This window comes from Myotis daubentonii, chromosome 17 (genome assembly GCF_963259705.1).
Source record: "Myotis daubentonii chromosome 17, mMyoDau2.1, whole genome shotgun sequence".
Taxonomy (NCBI): domain Eukaryota; kingdom Metazoa; phylum Chordata; class Mammalia; order Chiroptera; family Vespertilionidae; genus Myotis; species Myotis daubentonii.
This window is the reverse complement of record NC_081856.1, coordinates 3552626-3574534: the sequence shown is the minus strand read 5'-3', so window position 1 is coordinate 3574534 and position 21909 is coordinate 3552626. Positions and strand designations below refer to the sequence as shown.

At 48.9% G+C, this 21909-nt stretch overlaps 1 protein-coding gene across 1 annotated transcript in view; it reads left to right on the top strand.

The window, feature by feature from the left end:
• RALYL (RALY RNA binding protein like) overlaps positions 1 to 21909 on the top strand; it is a 585850-nt gene that overhangs the window by 477933 nt on the left and 86008 nt on the right. Inside the window, exon 4 of the mRNA XM_059673043.1 lies at positions 14231 to 14263. Coding sequence (XP_059529026.1) covers positions 14231 to 14263 — 33 coding nt within the window. The remainder of the gene's footprint in view (positions 1 to 14230; positions 14264 to 21909) is intronic.

Below are 21909 nucleotides of genomic sequence, written 5' to 3'. Positions count from 1 at the left end.
TTAATTTTTATTGATTGATTTTAGTGAGAGAGGGGGAGGAGATGGGAGAAAGAGAGAGAGAGAGAGAGAGAGAGAGAGAGAGAGAGAGAGAGAGAGAAACATCAATTTGTTGTTCCACTTATTTATGCATTCATTGGTTGCTTCTTCTATGTGCCCAGACCAGGGATCAAACCCATAGCCTTGGCCTATCGGGGCAACCCTCTGACCACTGAGCTACCCGGCCAGGGCTATGCTTTTCCTGACAGGGTGACACTGAATAATCGAGGTGGAAGCACCCTGTGGTGTCGGGAATGTGAACGTGGTAGCAGCTCACACAGGGGTGCTTTCTGCTTTCCTGTTCTTTGCACCTCTGGGTCTGTTTCCTTACCTGTCAAATGAAAGGACTGGAATGACTTCATTTGTTCATTCATTCATTCGTACAAAACATTTATTGTGTATTTACTCTAGTGTGGGCACTGTGATAGCTGATCTTCTTGGCAAATGACACAGGAAAATGGCAAGGCTGCAGGGCATGGAGAGGACAATGAAGTAAAAGCAATCATTTTACGGTTATGGGTAACCTCCGGTTTACCCTCATGCCCTAAACTGCTATGTCTCTGTATCCATTTGCTCAGCGGGGGATGGGAAAGGTCTGCTGTCAGACTCTCCTCTCCACTTATGTCCATTTCCTCTCCATCGTCACCACAAAGCAGTACCTACAGGGAATATCCAACCAGGCATCATTTGTTCCTTCTCGTGACTGAGTTTTGATTTAGTCAGATAGGCGACACTGATCATTCATCATGTGCTAAACTAACATGGCCTACCGAGAAGACACAAACATTTTAAACCATAGTGTAGCTGCAGAATAGTTCCTGTCTTGTACATGAGTTAGGTGTACATGTAAATAAGGAACATGGATGAACATAAATGCGTACAGATATGTAAGACAGGAAGTGAGAGCAGTGCTGCCGATGGGGAAGGGGCGCAAAGTCTGGGTTCTGCTGCTGCACGAGCACATGGTCACTCAGCAGACAAAGGGTGGGACGCCAGGCACAGACTCCGCCCCACACAGAGGTCAAAGAGCATGGCATGCTGGGAGCAGGATCAGCCATGGGTGAAGCCACAGAACTGGACCAGCTGGTGGCCAGGCTGTCCCGACTCCTATAGGTCTGCTCATCAGATGAAGCCGGTCCGGTTTCTGTTCTACAGGCTCGTGGGGAACAGTGGCTCAGGCACAGGGTGGGAGGAAGGGAGCAAAATTAATGATTTCCGTCCTGGACATGAATTCATAACGACAAACAATTCACGAAAATAGCACTTGTAATAAAAAGGTGTCTCATTCGAGGCTATTTGTACAGGAAAGGTCATTAGTCACTTGTGCACATTCCATAAATATTGGACTCCATATAATGGTGAATAGCAAATGCTCTCTGAGGAAAATGTTGTAGCTTTGGGTAACTTGCTGCTTCCAGCATTCTGTGTCCATCACTGTGGCTTCCAAAATAGTGTATCAGAGCTGATTGCTGACTGACAGTGTATCAGAGCTGATTGCTGACTGACAGTGTATCAGAGCTGATTGCTGACTGTCAGTGTATCAGAGCTGATTGCTGACTGTCAGTGTATCAGAGCTGATTGCTGACTGACAGTGTATCAGAGCTGATTGCTGACTGACAGTGTATCAGAGCTGATTGTTGACTGTCAGTGTATCACAGCTGATTGCTGACTGTCAGTGTATCAGAGCTGATTGCTGACTGTCAGTGTATCAGAGCTGATTGCTGACTGTCAGTGTATCAGAGCTGAGTTCTGACAGTTATCAGAGCTGATTGCTGACTGACAGTGTATCAGAGCTGATTGCTGACTGTCAGTGTATCAGAGCTGATTGCTGACTGACAGTGTATCAGAGCTGATTGCTGACTGACAGTGTATCAGAGCTGATTGTTGACTGTCAGTGTATCACAGCTGATTGCTGACTGTCAGTGTATCAGAGCTGATTGCTGACTGTCAGTGTATCAGAGCTGATTGCTGACTGTCAGTGTATCAGAGCTGATTGCTGACTGACAGTGTATCAGAGCTGATTGCTGACTGACAGTGTATCAGAGCTGATTGTTGACTGTCAGTGTATCACAGCTGATTGCTGACTGTCAGTGTATCAGAGCTGATTGCTGACTGTCAGTGTATCAGAGCTGATTGCTGACTGTCAGTGTATCAGAGCTGAGTTCTGACAGTTATCAGAGCTGATTGCTGACTGACAGTGTATCAGAGCTGATTGCTGACTGTCAGTGTATCAGAGCTGATTGCTGACTGACAGTGTATCAGAGCTGATTGCTGACTGACAGTGTATCAGAGCTGATTGTTGACTGTCAGTGTATCACAGCTGATTGCTGACTGTCAGTGTATCAGAGCTGATTGCTGACTGTCAGTGTATCAGAGCTGATTGCTGACTGTCAGTGTATCAGAGCTGAGTTCTGACAGTTATCAGAGCTGATTGCTGACTGACAGTGTATCAGAGCTGATTGCTGACTGACAGTGTATCAGAGCTGATTGCTGACTTTTAGTGTATCAGAGTTGAGTTCTGACTGTTATCAGAGCTGATTGCTGACTGATAGTGTATCAGAGTTGAGTTCTGACTGTTATCAGAGCTGATTGTTGACTGTCAGTGTATCAGAGCCGATTGTGACTGATAGTGTATCAGAGCTGAGTTCTGACTGTTATCAGAGCTGATTGTTGACTGACAGTGTATCAGAGCTGATTGCTGACTGGCAGCTGATTGCTGCCCCCACCTGTGCACCAGGCCTCTATCTATACTAATAAAAGGGTAATATGCTAATTAGACTGGGAGACTTTCTAGGAGACCTTCCAGACGTCCTTCTGGACAAAGCCATGGTGGCAGGGCTGGGGTAGAGGCTGTTAGAAGCTAAGAGGGGAGGGAAGTTGTGGGTGATCAGGCCAGGATGGGACATCAGTTGTGGGTGATCAGGCTGATGGGGGACGGGGCCATTGGGGTTAAAAAGACCAGCAGGGGGGCCAGTTGGGGGCAACCAGGCCATCAGTGGGGGTCAGTTGGAGGTGATCAGGACAGTGGGGAGGGGGGCAATTTGGAGTGAGCAGGCCAGCAGGGGGAAGTTGGGGGTGATCAGGCCAGCAGGCAGAGTGGTCAGGAGCAATCAGGCAGGCAGGCAGGCAGGTGAGTGGTTAGGAGCCAGCAGTCCCAGATTGTGAGAGGGATGTCTGACTGCTGGTTTAGGCCCAATCCCTGTAAACTGGCAGTATGACATCCTTTGAGGGGTCCCAGATTGGAGAGGGTGCAGGCTGGGCTGAGGGACATCTCCCCCACCATGCATGAATTTCATGCACTGGGCCACTAGTCAAATAAATAAAACTGCAGTCTTTCCAAAAGCCTTAAAGATGGGTGCTTGGCATTAAGGAATGCACAATCAGTCTCCTTCCCGCCACCATGTTCTTCCCTTTTCAAGTAGGTGATCATGGATATCTATGCATAGAAACAATGGAAGATCAGTTGTCCTTTAGCCTGCTGCAGGACTTCTTTAATGGGTTTTGTGTCAGCATTTCTTCAAATATTTTAAATTAAAAGGTTTACAAATTACATTTGCTTAGTGTGAAATATGAGTGACAGACTATAAGTAGTCATAATCTTAATTTTTTTTTATTTAGGCAGTTATAGGAAGCTAGAGGCCCAATGCATGGAATTCATGCAAGAGTAGGCCTTCCTTTCCCTGGCTGCTGGCACCAGCTTCCCTCTGGTTCCTGGGACCTGGGCTTCCCTCTAGCACCCAGAATCTGGGCTTCCTTCACAGCCCTGGCTTCATCCAGAAGGTCATCTGGAATGATGGCCGGTCTAATTAGCATATTATGCTGTTATTATTATAGACTAGAGGCCCAGTGCAAGAAATTTGTGCATGGGGGGATTCTTCAGACTGGCCTACACCCCATCCAATCTGGGATCCCTCGGGGGATATCTGACTGCTGGTTTAGGACAGATCCTAAACAGGCAGATGGACATCCCTCTCACAATCCGGGACTGTTGGCTCCTAACTGCTCACCTGCCTGCCTGCCTGATTACCCCTAACCCCTCTGCCTGCCTGCCTGATCGCCTCTAACTGCCTCTGCCTGCCTGCTGGCCTGATCGCCCCTACCTTGCCCCCTGCCAGCCTGATGGTCCCTATGTTGCCCCCCTGCTGGCCTGATCATTCCTAACCACCTCTGCCTCAGCCCCCAGCCTAAGCCACAGTCTGGCCTCCCTCTGTTGGAAGTGAGCTGGCCAATCAGGGGAAGGCATCGACCTCATCACCCTGCTGCTGCTGCCACTGGTGGCCACCATGGCTGCCTGAGTCTCAGGCAGCTGCTGAGGCTTTGTCTGGAAGGATGTCTGGATGGTTGTCTGGAAGACATCTGCCCTAATTAGCATATTACCCTTTATTAGTATAGATATTAACCTGTTTAGTTGACTATGAGTTTTAGCCACATTATCATAGCTCAAGGCTCATCCTATCTAATAAAAGAATAATATGCAAATTATCAGTCATGCCGCAACAAAGATGGTGGCACCCATAGTGGCTGAGGCAGGACGCTGGTGGCGTTGCCCCGGCAATGTGATTCCAGTGTCTGCACTCCAGCCAAGTGGAGGGAGGGAGGGTCCTCTAGGTGGAGGCTGGCGTGAGGGATGCTGGCATCGTTGCAGGCTGGGCTGAGGGACACCCCCCCTCCCTGATGCAAGAATTTCATGCACTGGGCCTCTAGTTTAAAATAACATGTTTAAGTAGTTCTGATACACTAGCAGTCAGCAATCAGCTCTGATACACCTGCCATTTAGTTGGGTTAATTTGCATACTCACTCCTGATTGGCTGGTGGGTGTAGCGAAGTGGCAGAGTGATGGTTAATTGCATGTTTCTCTTTTATTAGTGTAGATTGGAGGTAATTTCTGTTAAAATCAAAAGGAGCAAAACCATGCACCAATTTTAAAAAGAGGTAAATAATAAGAGCCTACCTGATCACCCCTAACTGCCCAGAATTAGGGGAAGCAGGGGTGGAGTGGGTGGCCAGGAAGTATCAGGCACAATCTATAATAATCCTATCTAATAATAGACAAACATGGTAATGGATCGTACCTTCACTACACCTCCCATTGGCTAATCAGTGAGATATGCAAATTAAGCCAACCAAGATGGCGGCAGGCAGCCACGCAGCTGAAGCAAGCAGGAGGCTTGCTTACTCCAGTGATGGAGAAAGCCAAGGTTTCCCACCTGCAGTGGCCCGGCTCTGAGCTCCGAAAGCAACAAAGTTTCAATTATAGAAGCTAAGCAAACCCCAGATACCTGCTTTCAGCAGGGCGTGGCCACAGAGCTGGAGCAAGCAAGAGCCGGCTCTCAGCTCCAGTGACGGCAACAAAGTTTCAATTATAGAAGGTAAATAAATCCCAGAATTAAAAAGAAAAGAAAAAAAGGAGAGGCTGGGAGCCTCAGTCGCCGGCCAGACTGAAAACGGCCCTCAGACCCTCACCCAGACTGGCCAGGCACCCCAGTGGGACCCCACACCCTAAAGGAGGTGTGGCCAGCCTGAAAACAGCCATCAGCCCCTCATCCAGGCTGGCCAGGCACCCCAGTGGGGACCCCCACCCTGAAGGGGGTGTGACCAGCTACAAACAGCCATCAGCCCCTCACCCAGGCTGGCCAGGAATCCCAGTGGGGACCCCCACCCTGATCCAGGACACCCTTCAGGGCAAACCAGCCATCCCCCACCCGTGCACCAGGCCTCTATCCTATATAGTAAAAGGGTAATATGCAAACTGACCCTAACAGCAGAAAGACTGGGAATTACTGGTCACTATGACACACACTGACCACCAGGGGGCAGATGCTCAATTCAGGAGCTGCCCTCTGTGGTCAGTGCACTCCCACATGAGGGAGCTCTGCTCAGCCACAAGCCAGGCTGATGGCTGCCAGTTCAGCGGTGGTGGTGGGAGCCTCTCCTGCCTCCTCAGCAGCACTAAGGATGTCCAATTGCAGCTTAGGTCTGCTCCCTGCTGGTAAGTGGACATCCCCCGAGGGCTGCCGGGCTGCCAGAGGGATGTCTGATTGCCAGGTTAGGCCCAATTCCCCAGGGAGCAGGCCTAAGCCAGCAGGTGGTCATCCCCTAAAGGGTCCCAGACTGTGAGAGGGCACAGGCCGGGCTGAGGGACACCCCCGCCCCCCCCGAGTGCACAAATTTTTGTGCACCAGGCCTCTAGTAAAAGCATAATATGCTAATTAGACTGGACAGCTGAATGACCTTCCAGATGTCATTCCAGACATCCTTCTGTATGACCTTTGGGATGAAGCCATGGCAGTGGGGCAGAGGCATAGGCAGTTAGGGCTGATCAGGTAGGCAGTCAAGTGGTTAGGGGTGATCAAGCAGGCAGGCGAGCAGGTAGGGGCAATCAGGCAGGCAGGCAGAGTAGTTAGGGGTCATCAGGCAGGCAGGTGAGTAGTTAGGGGTGATCAGACAGGCAGGCAGAGTGGTTAGGGGTGATCAGGCAGGCAGTCCCAGATTGCAAGAGGGATGTCCAACTGCCAGTTTAGGGCCGATCCTGCAGGGGTCCCTGTGGGATTGGGCCTAAACCGGCAGTCTGACATCCCCTTGAGTGGTCCTGGATTGTGAGAGGGTGTGGGCCGGGCTGACTCTTCCCCCCATCCTACCCCCGCTCTGAGTACATGAATTTCGTGCACTGGGCCTCTAGTGTTCGTAATAATAAGGAATTACAAGTGAGCACCTCATGATAATGGATGTAACTGTCTATTAAAGGGGATACTCTAATCCAGTGGTTCTCAACCTTCCTAATGCCACAACCCTTTAATACAGTTCCTCATGTTGTGACCCCACCATAAAATTATTTTCGTTGCTAATTCATAACTGTAATTTTGCTACTGTTATGAATCGTAATGTAAATATCTGATATGCAGGATGTATTTTCATTGTTTGTTACAAATTGAACATAATTAAAGCACAGTGATGAATCACAAAAACAATATGTAATTATATATGTGTTTTCTGATGGTCTTAGGGGACCCCTGTAAAAGGGTCATTCGACCCCTAAAGGGGCATGACCCACAGGTTGAGAACCACTGCTCTAATCAGTGATGAGAAACTATTTTGCCCCTAACTCTCTCTTCTGAGGGGTCCTTGTTAAATATGAAATCATAGCACACACCACCCTCAGATGTAGTTGTAACACACACAGTCACGCTCACAAAATATTCCTACACTCGTGGAGCTCTTCTTGTGGAGTCTTTCAACACAAGCCAAGGATCAACTGCAGTGGAACAAGCCACAGTTTTCCTTCCTGCTTCTCTCAGGACAACTTACCATCCTATGGCAAAGGATGAAACTCAAAAAGAGTGATATCTGCCCAGCCAGCGTGGCTCAGCTGGCTGGAGTGTCGTCCCGTGCGCCAAAAGTCCGTGGGCTCGATCCCGGTCAGGCCTCATGCCTGGGTTTCGGGTTCAATCCCTGGTTGGAGTGCTTACAAGAGGCAACCGATCAATGTTTCTCTCATGCATCCATCTCTCTCTCTCTCTCTCTCTCTCTCTCTCTCTCTCTCTCTCTCTCTCTCTGAAAAAACAACAACAACAACAAAAATTCCAACAAGCAAACAATCGTTCCAAGATGGTTAGACCCACAGAGCAGCCAGGTGCAAATGACCCACAGAGCCACGCCAGGAGTCAGAGAAAGCAGGAGTGGCTGACCAGGCTCATCGGCCCAGTCCAGGCCCTGAGAGGAGAGCCTGTGCCTGGTGCATGTGACCTTCCACTGAGCACCCCTCTGGGTGGGGAGTGATGCACAGAACGACCAGCGGAGCGTAAGGCCTGGGCTGATGGACACATGCCCCTTCCAGCCGCCAGCTGACTGTCCTTCAGAGCTGATGTCTCTCTCTCTCCCACTCCCTTCATCTCTGAAATCAATAAAAGTATATATATATATATATATATATATATATATATATATATATATATATACTAGGGGCCCGGTGCACGAAATTCGTGCACTGGGTGTGTGTGGGGAGGGGAGTGTCCCTCAGCCCAGCCTGCCCCCTCTCACATACTGGGAGCCCTCAGGCGTTGACCCCCATCACCCTCCAATCGCAGGATCGGCCCCTTGCCCAGGCCTGACGCCTCTGGCCTAGGTGTCCGGCCCGGGCAGTGGGGACCCGCAGCTGCAGCGGCCCCGCGATCGTGGGCTCCGCTTTAGGCCCAGGCAAGGGACCCCTAGCTCCCGGGACTGCCAGCTTCGACCGTGCCCAGCTCCCATCACTGGCTCCACCCCTACTTCCTGCTATCACTGGCCAGGGCGGCAAAGGCGCCTGATTCTCCGATCATGGCTGGGGGGCAGGGCAAAAGCGGCCCCAGGGCTGCCTTTGCCCTGCCCCCCAGCTCTTAGCTCCCCCCTGGGTTTCTGATCACTGTCAGTGGCAGGGGGCTTCTTCCTGCTTTCCCTTTCGCCTCCCTGCATTGTGCCTACATATGCAAATTAACCGCCATCTTGTTGGCAGTTAACTGCCAATCTTAGTTGGCAGTTAATTTGCATATAGCCCTGATTAGCCAATGAAAAGGGTATCGTCGTACGCCAATTACCATTTTTCTCTTTTATTAGATAGGAGATATATATATATATATATATATATATATATATATATATATATATATTTTTTTTATTTTATTTTTTAAAGAACTCAAGGTTTTGGTCACACTCTGAGTTATCTTCCTCCTCTATGACCTTCTAGCTTTAAGGTCTTGGGAAAACTGCCCAATCCTCACTGCCTCAGTTTCCTATAAAAAATGGAGACGATAATGGTCTCAAGGAGGTTATGAGGCTTAAAGTGCTAAAGTGCTAAAATGCTGAGACTAGCGTGCCCAGTTCCAAACAGTGGCTATTATATGAGGCATTAAATGCACATTGTAACTGGCACAGGTTGGCAGGTGGGCTGCATGCCTGGACATCGCGCCCTGCGGCACACTGGCTCCCTCCCCACTCCTGGGGTGCATCTGAGAATTCCTGTAGCGCCACCAGCCCAGAGGTGGTAGAGCATCCTGTCCCTCCACTGCCAGCTGGGAGGCAGGCATGAGTGAACTGCAGCCCCTCCACCCGCAGGCCTGAGCGGGTTTTAGAATTCCTGTCAACACACTGTTCCCAGCAGCCACCATCCATTAGTCAGAATTGACACAAAAATTAAAACAGTTGACCTCTCAGCTTCAGAGCATCCGAGCTTTTAGGAAATGATTGCTCCCATGGTCTCACCCAGAGCTCCACGTTGTCATAAATTTCTCAATGTGGTTGACAGAACAGCATCAAAGGCTACGGTGGGGTAACCCTGGGGCATCTATGGTAACTCAGAGGTCGCTGCACAGGAGAAGGGCTAAGGTGGCATGAGAATGCCCTTGAAGTGCCTGCTCACGGCCAGTGGACAAAGCCTCTGTTTTCTTCCTTACAGTTGACATTCAACATTATCCTGTATCAGTGCCAGGTGCACCGCCTAGTGGTTAGACAACCATGTGCTTTTCAGGGTGGTCCCCCGTATTTCCGGGGCCCACCTGGCCCCGTGCATAGCTATGATGATATTATTGACTCTGTTCCCCAGCTGTCCTTCAGACCCGGGTCTGCTCTGCAGCTGATCTCGTGGTCCCGACTCGTGCCCAGACTTCCTCGGGCGGCTGGAGCACAGTCCCGTGCTGGCCCGTGTTCTCCGCACGCCGAGCACCAGGGAAGCATGTCCGCCCCGGCGCCTTGCTCCTCACAGCAGAGCTCACAGAGGCCGGGGCTGCTTTCGCTCTTGTTTTTTGTCTTCAGGTGAGAAGAGGAGAGTCAAGAGACAGATTCTGATTCTCACTGGATGTCAAAGAATTCATCCCCAGTTACCTATGGACAGGCTGTCCGCACTACGCAGGAAGACGCTTACCTGTTTTAATCTTTTAGCAATACATGAATTTGTAAGAATTTTTAAGAATTCTGATAGAATTGTGTTATACTCTAATATGCAACGTGTTCATTCAGAAAGACATCTAGGAATCACAAGTGTTTATCCTTGATCAGAATTATCGTCTTTAGTCACTTACCTTGGCACATGAAAATGTCACGTGGATGTATTTAGACTATAAGTGGTTAATGATGACATAAAGACTAAACTGAATACGTCAAAATATGATTCCTATAATCCTCAAGAAAAGCTGCTAGCCTTTTGTCTAACAGCGTGCCAGGCTTTTCCCTGTGCAGGGAGCAATTGGTTGGCTAAGCTCTAACGCAGGGCGCTTGGCAGGAAGGCTACAGAGGGAGGCCTGGGGCGATGGCTCTGCGGCCATCTGAAAGCTGATGATCCGCGCACTGCGGCCGCGAGAACTGAGAGGCAGGAGCAGCGTGAGGAGGCCCTGGAAACAGAAACAAGGGAAGCAGGAGAGGCTGTGCGCTGAGGTTGTGCGGAGTGGATGAGCAGCGTTCCCCTCCTTCCAGCTCGGTTCCAGGTCTCCGAGCGGTGCCAGTGCCAGTGGTGCCATTGAGTGAGGGGCAGAGAGGAGAAGAATGAGGGCGGGAGGGAGGCAAGGAATCGAATCTGGGCCATGTTGCATTAAAGGCACCTACAGTTGAAGGTGCGTGCTGGGCAGACGTAGCCGCGCATCGGAAACGGGGTGATGCCAGAGAGGGACTTTTGGGAACATCTGGAATGTGGACAGCATTGGAAATCAGATAAGACCTCTCAGGAGAATTAAGAGAGAATGAAGGGAGGACTTGTCAGCAATGTGCAAACAAACAAAACAAACTGGTGAGACAGGGCGAACCACACGGGACGGAGCCCATGACCTCAGGCCCAGACTGCCCAGCTTCAATCCGCCTCCACCACCGGTTAGCTCTGTGACCGTGGGCAAGACAGGCAGCATGTCTGGGTATCACTTTCCTCATCTGTAACATGAGCTCCACCTCAGAGGGTATCATGTTGCTGAAATAAATCAACGTTTATAAAGCATTTTGAATAATGCCGGACCCTCAGTAAATACAGCTCAGCTCTTTGTTGTTGTAAAATACAAAGTGTTACAAATCCTTTAGCCCCCAAATATTGATCCAAATTTTGCATTCTATTTTACTTCTCTACTGCGCCTACTTTTTGGAAGTTTATCTTATTCTACTATAGCTCTAGTGGATCCTGAATGAAGTATTATTAAATTCACTACCTATTTCCTGTTAAAAGTAAATCTCAGGAAAGGTAAAATCAATTATTTTCTTCACAAAACAATTACCTTATAAAAAACTCAGAGAAGCCCTAGCTGGCTTGGCTCAGTGGATAGAGTGTCAGCCTGTGGACTGGGCGGTCCCAGGTTCAATTCCGGCCAAGGGCACATGCCTGGGTTGCGGGTTCCATCCCCAGTGGAGGGGGGGGGGCGGTGGGAGGCAGCCCATCAATGATTCTCTCTCATCATTGATGTTTCTCTCTCTCTCTCCTTCTCCCTTCCTCTCTGAAATCAGTAAAGAAATATATTTTAAAATAAAACAAAACTCAGAGAAGTTGTCTCAGGGTATTCTGCCATGTAATCATGTTTCCAGGGTTTAAATCGATTAACAGTTTTCCTCAGGGGCCTGTTTCTCCAGTACTTTCCTTCTTTTACTTACTCTTTTCACTTTTCAAGACTAAAATGATGGAAGTGAGTTTTTCCTACATTCCAGGCGTTTCTGCTCATAGAGTGACGGCCGGCCTTTGGCATTGCCCTGGCCCCCTAGTCCGCTCTGTGGGGACCCTGCAGACTATCCCCAAGTACATAACCTCGTGTTCTTCACCGCCGCCCCTTGGGCTGGCTCGGTGTTTGCTATGTAATGCATGAGAAAGCGTAAGAAACTCTGAACCCCTCAGGCAGGGCATTGGCCCTGTGTGATGAGGGCGGCCGAGCAGGTGGTTTAGAGGCTCAGCACGGCTCACTGAGGTCCCTGGTCACCACTCAGAGGGTGAGACCTGAGGCAGGATGGCTGGTGGCTCCCCACCATGACTTCCTGCTCATGTCACCACTGAAAGTGCTTGCGGTCCAGGCACCTGGGGCTTGTGCTCAGTAGACACCATCTTTCCTCTCTGCTCAGCTCCCAGAGCACCAGCCAGCTCCCCACGCCCCCCCTCCCCCGCCCCGGACCCACTGGGAGGCTCACACGGAGCCTCAGGGGCTTCTTGTCCAGGCAGAGGCAAGCTTCGTGTTCTCACCAGTCTGCACGGCCCTCTCAGCCTGTTAACCAGGACTGTGTCCCGAGACGGTCACGGTGATGGAGATGAGGAGTCACAGGGACAGAGACAGGGCTGTTCCTGTGAGACAAAGGCGTCAAGATCGGCTTTAGCAGGCGGTAGAGACACTCGAAAGCTAATGAGATCATGCAGTGGGGAAGGAGGAAAAATCAGTGCTCATATAGAAATGGATGCTAAAGACAGCAAGGCATAGCTAAACCGAACATGTCTGAGCAATAAGTAGACACATTTCGTGCAATAAAGTGGTTGGTAAGAGAAGCGATAAAGAGCTACATGGAAAGCCCTGGCCAGGTGGCTCAGTTGATTGGTGGTGCATCATCCCAGACACCAAACTGTGGTGGGTTTGATCCCCGGTCAGGGAGTGTACAGGGGGCAACAGATCAATGTTTCTCTCTCTGCCCCTCTTGCTCTAAAAAAAAAACAATCAATAAACATATCTTTGGGCATCATCTTACAGTTACTGAAATTGTCAAGAAAGGGGTGACATACATGTAAATGAAATAATTTAAAACAAGAAATATTTCTAAAAATCTTAAGTGTCAGGATTTACATGAAAATGTCTTCAATAATTGCCTGCATTTAACCTATAACCTATAATAATAAAAGCATAATATGCAAATAGACTAAACAGCCAAACAACAGAATGACCATCCGGACGACCACGCTATGACAGGCCCTGGTGCCAGGCCAGCCAAGGCGGGTGCAATGCCATTGGTTGGGGGGCCCGCCATCACCCCGACAATCACCTCACAGAGGGAGGCCCAGGCCACCCTCTGCAGGGCGATTGATTAGGGGGCTTTGCGGAACCAGGGAACTGGTGGGGTGTGGTGGTGGACGCAGGCAGCACCAGGCCAAGGTGGGTGTAGGCAAGGGGCAGGGCCTTGCAGTCAAGACGGTGAGGGCCCCGGCAGCCGGGGACTCAGGGCCTACCTTGCACGAATTTCGTGCATCGGGCCTCTAGTTATATGATAAGAAACTTATATGGAAACAAAGTGGCCAATGCACACCTACCAGCCGGTCTCCTTGGTTATTAATAAAGAAGTGTTGAGCTTGCTGACCTTTTGCAAAGAATATAGAGTTAATGTAAGAGAGAAGCACAGTCACTGGACGCAGTCCTAGCCTCTGCTGCAATGAGAGAAGTACGGGCCACAATGTGGGGTTTTGTTGCTGTTGTTTTGTGGTTTACTAATTTTATTTTAATTATTTTTTATATTTGCCTCCTTGTATTTCTTTTTTCCCTTTATGTTCTTCCATCACCATTTATCCTCCCTCTACCTTCTTCCACCTCCCCCTCCGCCCTCCCCCCCAGGAGTTCTTTCACTTTTTTCTTTCTATTTTGCTCAATCCCTCCACCCCAAATGTTTTCAAGTGGGTTGTTCCAGATGCCACAACAAAGCAGAGGCTTCAGAATTAGCTTCCCCATGAACATGTGAGGAGCTACAAGCACCTGTTCCCTGGGACACAAGGAGCAGGACGGCCTCACCTGTGTCCTGACTCCCGGGTGGTGGTGTCACGAAGTGACCAGGGCACCATCATGCTTATTAGATCTTCATGCTGGAAGATTTACTGGAAATAAATTATTCAATTAATACATAACCAAATACACTGTAAATTTTACTGCTCCAACAATCACAGACAGATGTAGGAACTTCTACAAACAAATTACTGGGGGGTGGGGTGACAGAAAATAAGTACATATAGAGAGTGCAAATCAGAATTAAAGTAACAATGTTATCCTAATGTATCAGTTCAATGCTACATCCCATACCAGGGTTGTCTCATTTTTTTAGCCTCCCCATTAATCCAGCTAGAATTTGAATTAGTCCCGATTAGGGGTTAATATATTATTTATAGCCTTTACACTGGTGCTAAATTGTGCATTTTAACCCCAACAAGGATAATAATTCAGTCAGGTTTATACAAAAGCAATTTAATTGTATAACATATCATTATGTTATAATAAACTTTTTATATTTTTTTCACAGGCTTGAGTCAAAGGAGCCTTTCCTATCTGTTGGGTGAGTATATGTCTAAGTATTTTAAATCTCAATTCTTTAATCAATTTTTAATTCAAATTACTGAGGTTTGCTGAGATTGTGTTTCAGTCATTTAATTCCATATTCAGAGCCTTACCACATCTCTGGTCCATCATTTCTTCAGCGGCATCAATACCTCCATTTTATAAAGACTCACATGAAACGCACCCCAGGCTGTGCTGTGACCTCAGACATGCTGCTGACAAACGCCTGTGAAACACTCTATCCCAATGAGCACAGGGTAGACTAATCATCTCTGTTCTCATCATGTGAACACGCTCAGTCAGGTTCTAACCTTCCCTCTGAACTGCAGCGTCACTGTTTCCTGTCCGCCCACCTTTGCTGTTTTCTTTCCGTCTTCTCTGCTTAGTGTTTCTTTTGCCAGTTTCTCTAACTCTATCTCCAAAATCTCTGTCTTTTCTCTTTTTTTCTCATTTCACTTTTATTTCTCCACTCCATTCACACTGACTGGCTCCCTGACCCCAGAGCTGGTGGTATCGTCCTGAGTCAAGATACATGGTCCAATGATTGTATATTGTGGACAAGAACACATGGATGATCTTCGGGCATTTCGAACTGATTGTTCTTAACGGATCTGTCCAGTAATCCCTTGACTAATATATTAAAGGATTATTAATGTACTAGTCACTTCAGGACATTCTAATAGTCAAAGGTGAGCACTTCTGCATGCTCAGCGTTATATCGCTGCTGTCTGGTCTCAGAGGAGTGGGAAGAGGTGTGTCTCGCTCTGAGGAGGTTGTGCGTCATTTGATGAAAAACCAATCACATCTGGGGTCCACTGTACTCACGCTCGGTAACCAGGACACGGGTGGGGTTAGATTCTGAGTGACCACATCCATTTTCTTTTATGTCTTTGTTCGTGGCCTTTGAATATTTCTGTTACTCCTTGAGCACCATGGTTCCCTCCCCTTTTCTCCTCATAAAAGCATCTCAGAAAGTCGCTTGAATCACAGTAGTCAAAATAATTGCTTGGGAGGCGGGGGAATAGAAAGGAGCAGGTGATTTTTTGGAGGACTTCATGAAAAATGGAAGGTCGAGGTGATCTGGTCCAAAGAAATCACTAGAGCACGCTCCTTCCCTCATTGGTCACTGCTGCTGTTGTTAGGCACCTCTAAGCCTTTCATTCGGAAGGCATGTGTGCCCTGCCCTCGCGTCAACGGGGTGAAACAGCTTTTCTTCACGCCTCACTTAGTGCACTTTCTCAGCGGCGTTCCATCTTCCCGCTGCACTGAGATGGAGTCATTTTTTATTGCACACCCTCCATAATCTTTGTTCTAAACTTATTCAGAGTTTAGGACTCAGTAGTAGAACCCTGAGAAAAAGTTCCCAAAGAAGAATGATTTATAACTCAGCAAATACTCAACATGGGAAAACTGACAGAGCAGATGATGACATGACTTAGGTATGAATTAAGTATGACTTAGATGTGACGGAAACAACTTAGGTATGACTTAGATATGACTTAGGTGTGACAGGCATGACTTAAGTATGATTTAGACATGACTTAGGTATGACTTAGACGTGACTGAAACATAACTTAGATGTGACTTAGGTATGACTTAGTTATGACTTAGAAGTAAAGTGGGTTGAAACATATACCCAAATGGCTCTGCTGACTGGACATTTTGTCATAGTGAAATTTCTCCATTCTCCTCCAATTTTAAATAAAATTGTCCAAAAGTATGTACGAATCTTTCCTGACCCTTTTCAGTGAGAGAGCAGGGTAATGGTGACTATGAGGCACACACGAGCCCACCAGGCAACAGGTAATCTACTGGAAGAAACATATATTCAAAGTAGTGACTTTTATCTCAGCTGCTTGCCAAAGGGAATAAGAGCATGGTGTGTGGTCCATGATATCGTGGGCACGTGACTATATAACATAGGACCCTGCACACCTCATGGACATTCACTTTAATTCTGTGTTGAATAAAAACTCATCTTAGTGAATATCGCAGTGTTAAATACTGCATACTCCCGCCCTCTGCCTGCCAGTGTCTTAAAAAGGTGCTCCTAGTACATTTAGAAACTGCTTCCACTCCTTGCCCCTGACCCTCACAGACAAGCTCTATTAGTTTAGGCAGTTGTTTCAACCCCAAGCTTCAGGTCCTTATTTGTGAAATCGAGAATCAATAAGAAAATTTGCGTCATGCATTTAGCTCCCTCCGTGGTGCGTAGGGACTGTCGGAATGTCAGCTCTCCTTGCAGCCCTAGAGGCGCGTTCATCTTGTGCCAGAGAGTCAGAGAGGGAGCGCCTTCTGCAGGCCGTGCTGGAGCTACATGTGGAAATCAACGAAGTTTCTATAAAGCAGAGAAAAATAAAACTTGTGAATGAAATAAGCTATCAAACATGAGCACATATATTCCGTTTCATATTTCAATGATGAACATTAATAATTGTCATTTAAATTCCTTAGATAAAAAGAAATGTTGATACATTTTGATGCGCATCTCTTCTTAAAATAGATTTTTATTAATTTCAGAGAGAAAGGGAGAGGGAGAGAGAGAGAAACATCGCCGAGAGAGAAACATCCATCGACTGCTTCCTGCACACCCCCTACTGGGAATCAAGCCTGCAACCCGGGCTTGTGCCTGACCAGGAATCGAGCCATGATCTCCTGGTTCATAGGTTGATGCTCAACCACTGAGCACACTGGCCAGGCATGAAATAGCGTTTTTAAATGACACAACATAAAATCAATCAGAACGTACCCATGGAAAATTTTGTCATAAACAGTTACAATACAAGGAAATATTTGCTTATAGAAAAGCTCAGGGAGTTGTGAAAGGAAATCGGTGATCTCAGGCCTTCAACTCTAGGCTGATATAAGAACTTTTACATTCACACGTCAGTGATGAGTAAATAATGTCATTAGGAAAATAAAAAATAGCCCCACTGGTTTGGCTTCATGGATAGAGCATCAGCCTGAGGACTGAATGGTCCCAGGTTTGAATCCAGTCAAAGGCAAGTACCTCAGTTTCAGGCTCAATCCCTGGCCCCAGTCAGGGCCCTTGAGGGAGGCAACCAATCAATGTGTCTCTCTCACATTGATGTATCTCTCTCTCTCCCCCTCCCTTCCACTCTCTCTAAAAATAAATGGAAAAAAATATCCTCAGGTGAGGATTAACAAAAAAAAAAGAAAGAAAGAAAGGAAAATAAACAATAAACGTTAGCCTAGCACGAAGCCTGAAGGCTCGTTTGACAGTCTGATGCTGTTTCCCAGGGTGGGTCAATGCATACGGTGGTTTCCATGGCAATTCTGGTCCCGCCAGGCCTCAACACCCTGTCTGCACCAAGCCTGCATCCTCCCCATCCTCCCGTTATGCCCGCACGCAGGTTGTCCTCACAGGCATTCATGGTCTCGGGATCGCTTCAGAAAAACCTGTGGAACCTAACTTTGCACAGCCGCTCCCTGCTTTGAGGCACATGGGGGGGAACACACTGATGGAGACCTGTCTGGGCTCAGCATGGGTGGCCAGGAGGTAGAGACCAGAAGGTGTGCCTCGGGGTTTGCAAGGGCCTGTGAGCACGCTGCCTGCGCTCACGCGCATGAAACTCACTCTGGCGCCGTCCCAGACCTCAGGTTGGGGCTGCACTAAACCTTAGATGTTAAATTATTAAACAATATAATTTAAATACTTAATAAGTGATTTTATTAAATATTAATAACAATGTTTCATTTTTTAAATTATTATAAATATATCTCATATAAATGCATGATTTATATGTAATATGTATTACGTGTATAATTTATTATATACAATATAATATACTTTTCTATAAATAAAATAATTTTAATTAGATTCACAAATTAAAATGCTTTCCCCTGTCACCTGACAATAAAAAGTCCCAGCTGCGCTGCCTTGACCTTCAGCGCAGAGCTCAGGCCTGCGCCAGCGGACCCGTCAGTCAGCGCGCTGTGCTGCGCGTCCTCCGGCGTTACACCTGGAAGCAATGCTGAGAACGCCCTGGCAAGGCGTCCCTGTGTGGCAGCAGGTGGACTCTGATTTGGGAAGTGAGCGGCATCGAGCCTGCACTTGGAAAAGAATAAGGACTGAGTGGTCGATCCAGTTAAGACTCTAAAATCAGAATCTTAGTTTAAGACCAGTTTTGCCTGGAAAACGGTTTCCCAGCTTCTTAATGGACAGCACAGAGGAGGGGAGAAGGACTGCTGTTCCTGGCCGTTGGAGAGGACGATGTAGAGGTGCCCGCTGGGGCAGCCTGTGAGTCCTCGGGGGAGAGTCACGCTTCCCACACACTGAGTGGTTTTAACAACATACTCAAGGCACTAAATGAAACCTCCAGGGAATTAGTTCTCCTCACCTCGTCAGCGTGAAGCTGACCTTTTAAAGCAGCGGTTCTCAACCTTCTGGCCCTTTAAATACAGTTCCTCATGTTGTGGTGACCCCCAACCATACAATTATTTTCGTTGCTACTTCATAACTGTAATGTTGCTACTGTTATGAATCGTCATGTAAATATCTGATATGCAGGATGGTCTTAGGCGACCCCTATGAAAGGGTGGTTCGACCACCAAAGGGGTCGCGACCCACAGGTTGAGAACCGCTGTTTTAAAGAGAAGACTTTGCATATGAATTGATTGCATTTTGGAACTGAAACTTTGATTCACACCAGTTGTTCGGCAGATGAATTTCTGCCTGAGTAGCTTGATTGTAAGAATGATTATTTATTGCATGGGCAAACCCCTTTTTCAGACTTTTTCACTGATGTAGAATAATTTCAGTAACTCGGGCTATTTAACAATTATATGGATACAGCTCAGAATACATTCTTTTCCCAGCTTGACTGAGAGGCATTTAAACACACACTCAGGACATAAAGCCCAGCTATTACCTGATCTCGCTGAGGTGCTGGCTCCGGGAGTGAAGTCCCTGGCCAGCCAAGCCCGCTCTCCTGCTCAGTCCCCCCAAGGCCACGGACACCCTCATCTGTGATGGAAGGAAATCCGCAGTTTGGGCTGCCATGGGTGAGCCTGGAGGACATTATAGTAAATGAAACGTCAGACAGAAAGGCCAGGCTGCATGGCCTCATGAGGTGGAGCTGGCTCAGAGCCTGGGGAAGATGGGGGCGGGAGGGGGATTGTGGGGGAGGGAGCAGTGGCCGCCAGCGACGCAGGCGCATGAGTTCTGGGAACTGCCGTTCCGTTAATGGTGACTCGGTAATAGCACTGTGTTGTATACTTGAGACTTGCTTTTTAAAGAAGTGGATCTTAAATGTTCTCACCCAGAAAGCAGAACGATGTGAGGTGATGGATAGGTTCATTAGCTTGCTTGTGGAAGTCATTTCACAATCTGTACGTATTTCGAAAACACCACGTTGTGTGTCTTAAATATATGCAGTTTCATTTGTCAAAAAATAGGATCTGTAAAAAACAGGAAGAACAGAAAGAAAATGCCTGATGGAAATGCCATTTCTTTAGGGCATCAGAGTCAGTGAGTGAGGGGCTCCCCACTGAGCGAGGTGGGAACACACCCTTGTCCCTAACCTAGTTATCCCTGACGGAAAAGCAGCCGCGGGGAGGCCACATGCCGCAGGCCTGTCGTTTGGGCAGCGCAGCCAGGAGGCCGCAGCTTCACCTCCCTCAGGGAGCTCAGTCCATCCCCACAGGTCGCCGCGGGGACCAGGCAGGGAGGGGGAGATGGGCGCGTGCCCTGTGACCTTGGAGGGACAGCCAAGATGCTTGCTGTCAGTCACACCGGGAGCAGAGGCCATGGGCCAGGCGGGCGTGGCCACTGCGTGCTCACGGGGATTTGAGACACTGTCGCCCTTGTGCTCGGGGCTCCTGTTCCGCTGGGCTCCCCGGGACTTTCGTTGCAGGGCACACTCCTGGGCTCCCTGCCCCCGCGTGGCCCACGGCCGGCAGACCCCACGCACAGTGGGAGGCAACTCTGGACACTGGCTCTGCCTCCAGCGCCACTGAAGCCCCAGCCACGTGTGCGACCGGACTTTGGAAACCCGGGGCTGTAACTCCACGCAAAGAAAGCCCGCATCCTCCCAGGCAGCTCTCAGAAGTTTTCTTTCTTTCCTTTTGAGATCATAAGGAGCCACCCCAGCACCCGCTGGGGAAAGGGACGCCCCAAGGCCGCTGGTAGAAGGGTCGGGGTGACTGTGGCAGGTGCTAAAATCCAGTGTCAAAACGAAGGGGAGGGTAATGAGAAACTGTCCCCAAGCTTCCGACACACCCACTGGACCTCCTGGAGTCGCCAGCCCGATCCAGTGACTACCTTTTGATGGTGTGGCTTCCATTTCCTCTAGGTCTCCAGGGCAGCAGGGAGGCAGGATGAAGCCAATTTCCCTCTAAAAGTCAATTTCCTCGTTTTTCAGACTCCGACAAGTGCCACCACAGAATGAATGGTTCCTTTAGCAGCTGCGCTCGCGCTGTTTCTCTGAGGCCCCAGGCTGCTTCTCGGCGAGCGCAGGGCGCTTGCGGTGCCGCGGTTGTATGTCATTGTATCAGCCTGCCCCCAGCCCAGCGCTGGGGAACCCGCGGACGGTAGCCCAGGCTTTTCCTGCTGCCCTGTCAGTGTCCTCCCCCGGGCCCTCAAGATCATTTCACCCGCACGGATGGCACACAGCACCCAGTAAGCGGGTGGCCTGTCCTGTGTGTGTCTGCTCTGGCAGAGGTGCCTGGGCAGCAGGCACTGGCGGCTGCTGCTAATGAGACACAGAGGAGCCCTCGCACAGCCTGCCTGGGTCCTTCCAGCTCTGAGTGCCACGCCGCACAGGGCTGCTTGGGGCCACAACCACTTTCATTTCTCCCAGGAAACGTTCCCCTGGGGACAGGGAAGTCTGCGCAGTGGCAGGGCGGGCAGGGCGGGCAGGGCGGGCAGGACCGGCGTTCCTGGAGGGAGGAAAACGCACAGGAGCGTTAAATAGACTGATTGGCGTTCTGCTCAGAAAGGAAGCAGCGGTGAGGGACTTTGCAGCCGATGACATTTCAAAAGTGTTACCAGCGCTTCCACTCGCACCTCGCGCATCCCTGTAACAAAGTGCCCCCTACGCCAAATGCCACCGCCTGTGCCGGCTTCGCTTGGAGCCTTGGCATCACTTGTCACAAGCAACCTTCTCCCGGTCTGGGTGTCATCTATGGTCACTAAACACTAAGGTGTTTAAAAAGCAACCTCTCATTTGATATCTAGTCAGAGAGAAAAACTATGAGGCATTAAATCCATTCAACCGATAGCAAGTCTGATGTCACACAGGCTCCGTGTGTATTTAAGGTAAAATGGTGTTAAAATTGTACCTTAAACAATATTGGCTAAATAACCTAACGGCACCGTCTAAACTCTTAGCCATAGCAATTTTTACCTTTTAATTATTTTATTTTTAAATATTTGTACCGATTTTAGAGAGGAAGGGAGAGAGAGAAACATCCATGTGAGAGAGATACACCGAGCGGCGGCTGCCTCCTGCACACCTAGCTGCTGCTGCCACGGGGGTTTGAGGGCTCCAGCCCGCCCGCTCCTGCGATCTCGGCCTCCACGCCCAGCTCTGAGCAGCTCCGGCCTCTGGAGGGGAATGTGTTCATGGAAACCAGCAGGCTTCCCCCGAGGTGCTGAGCACTGCTCTCACAGGCTCTGCATCG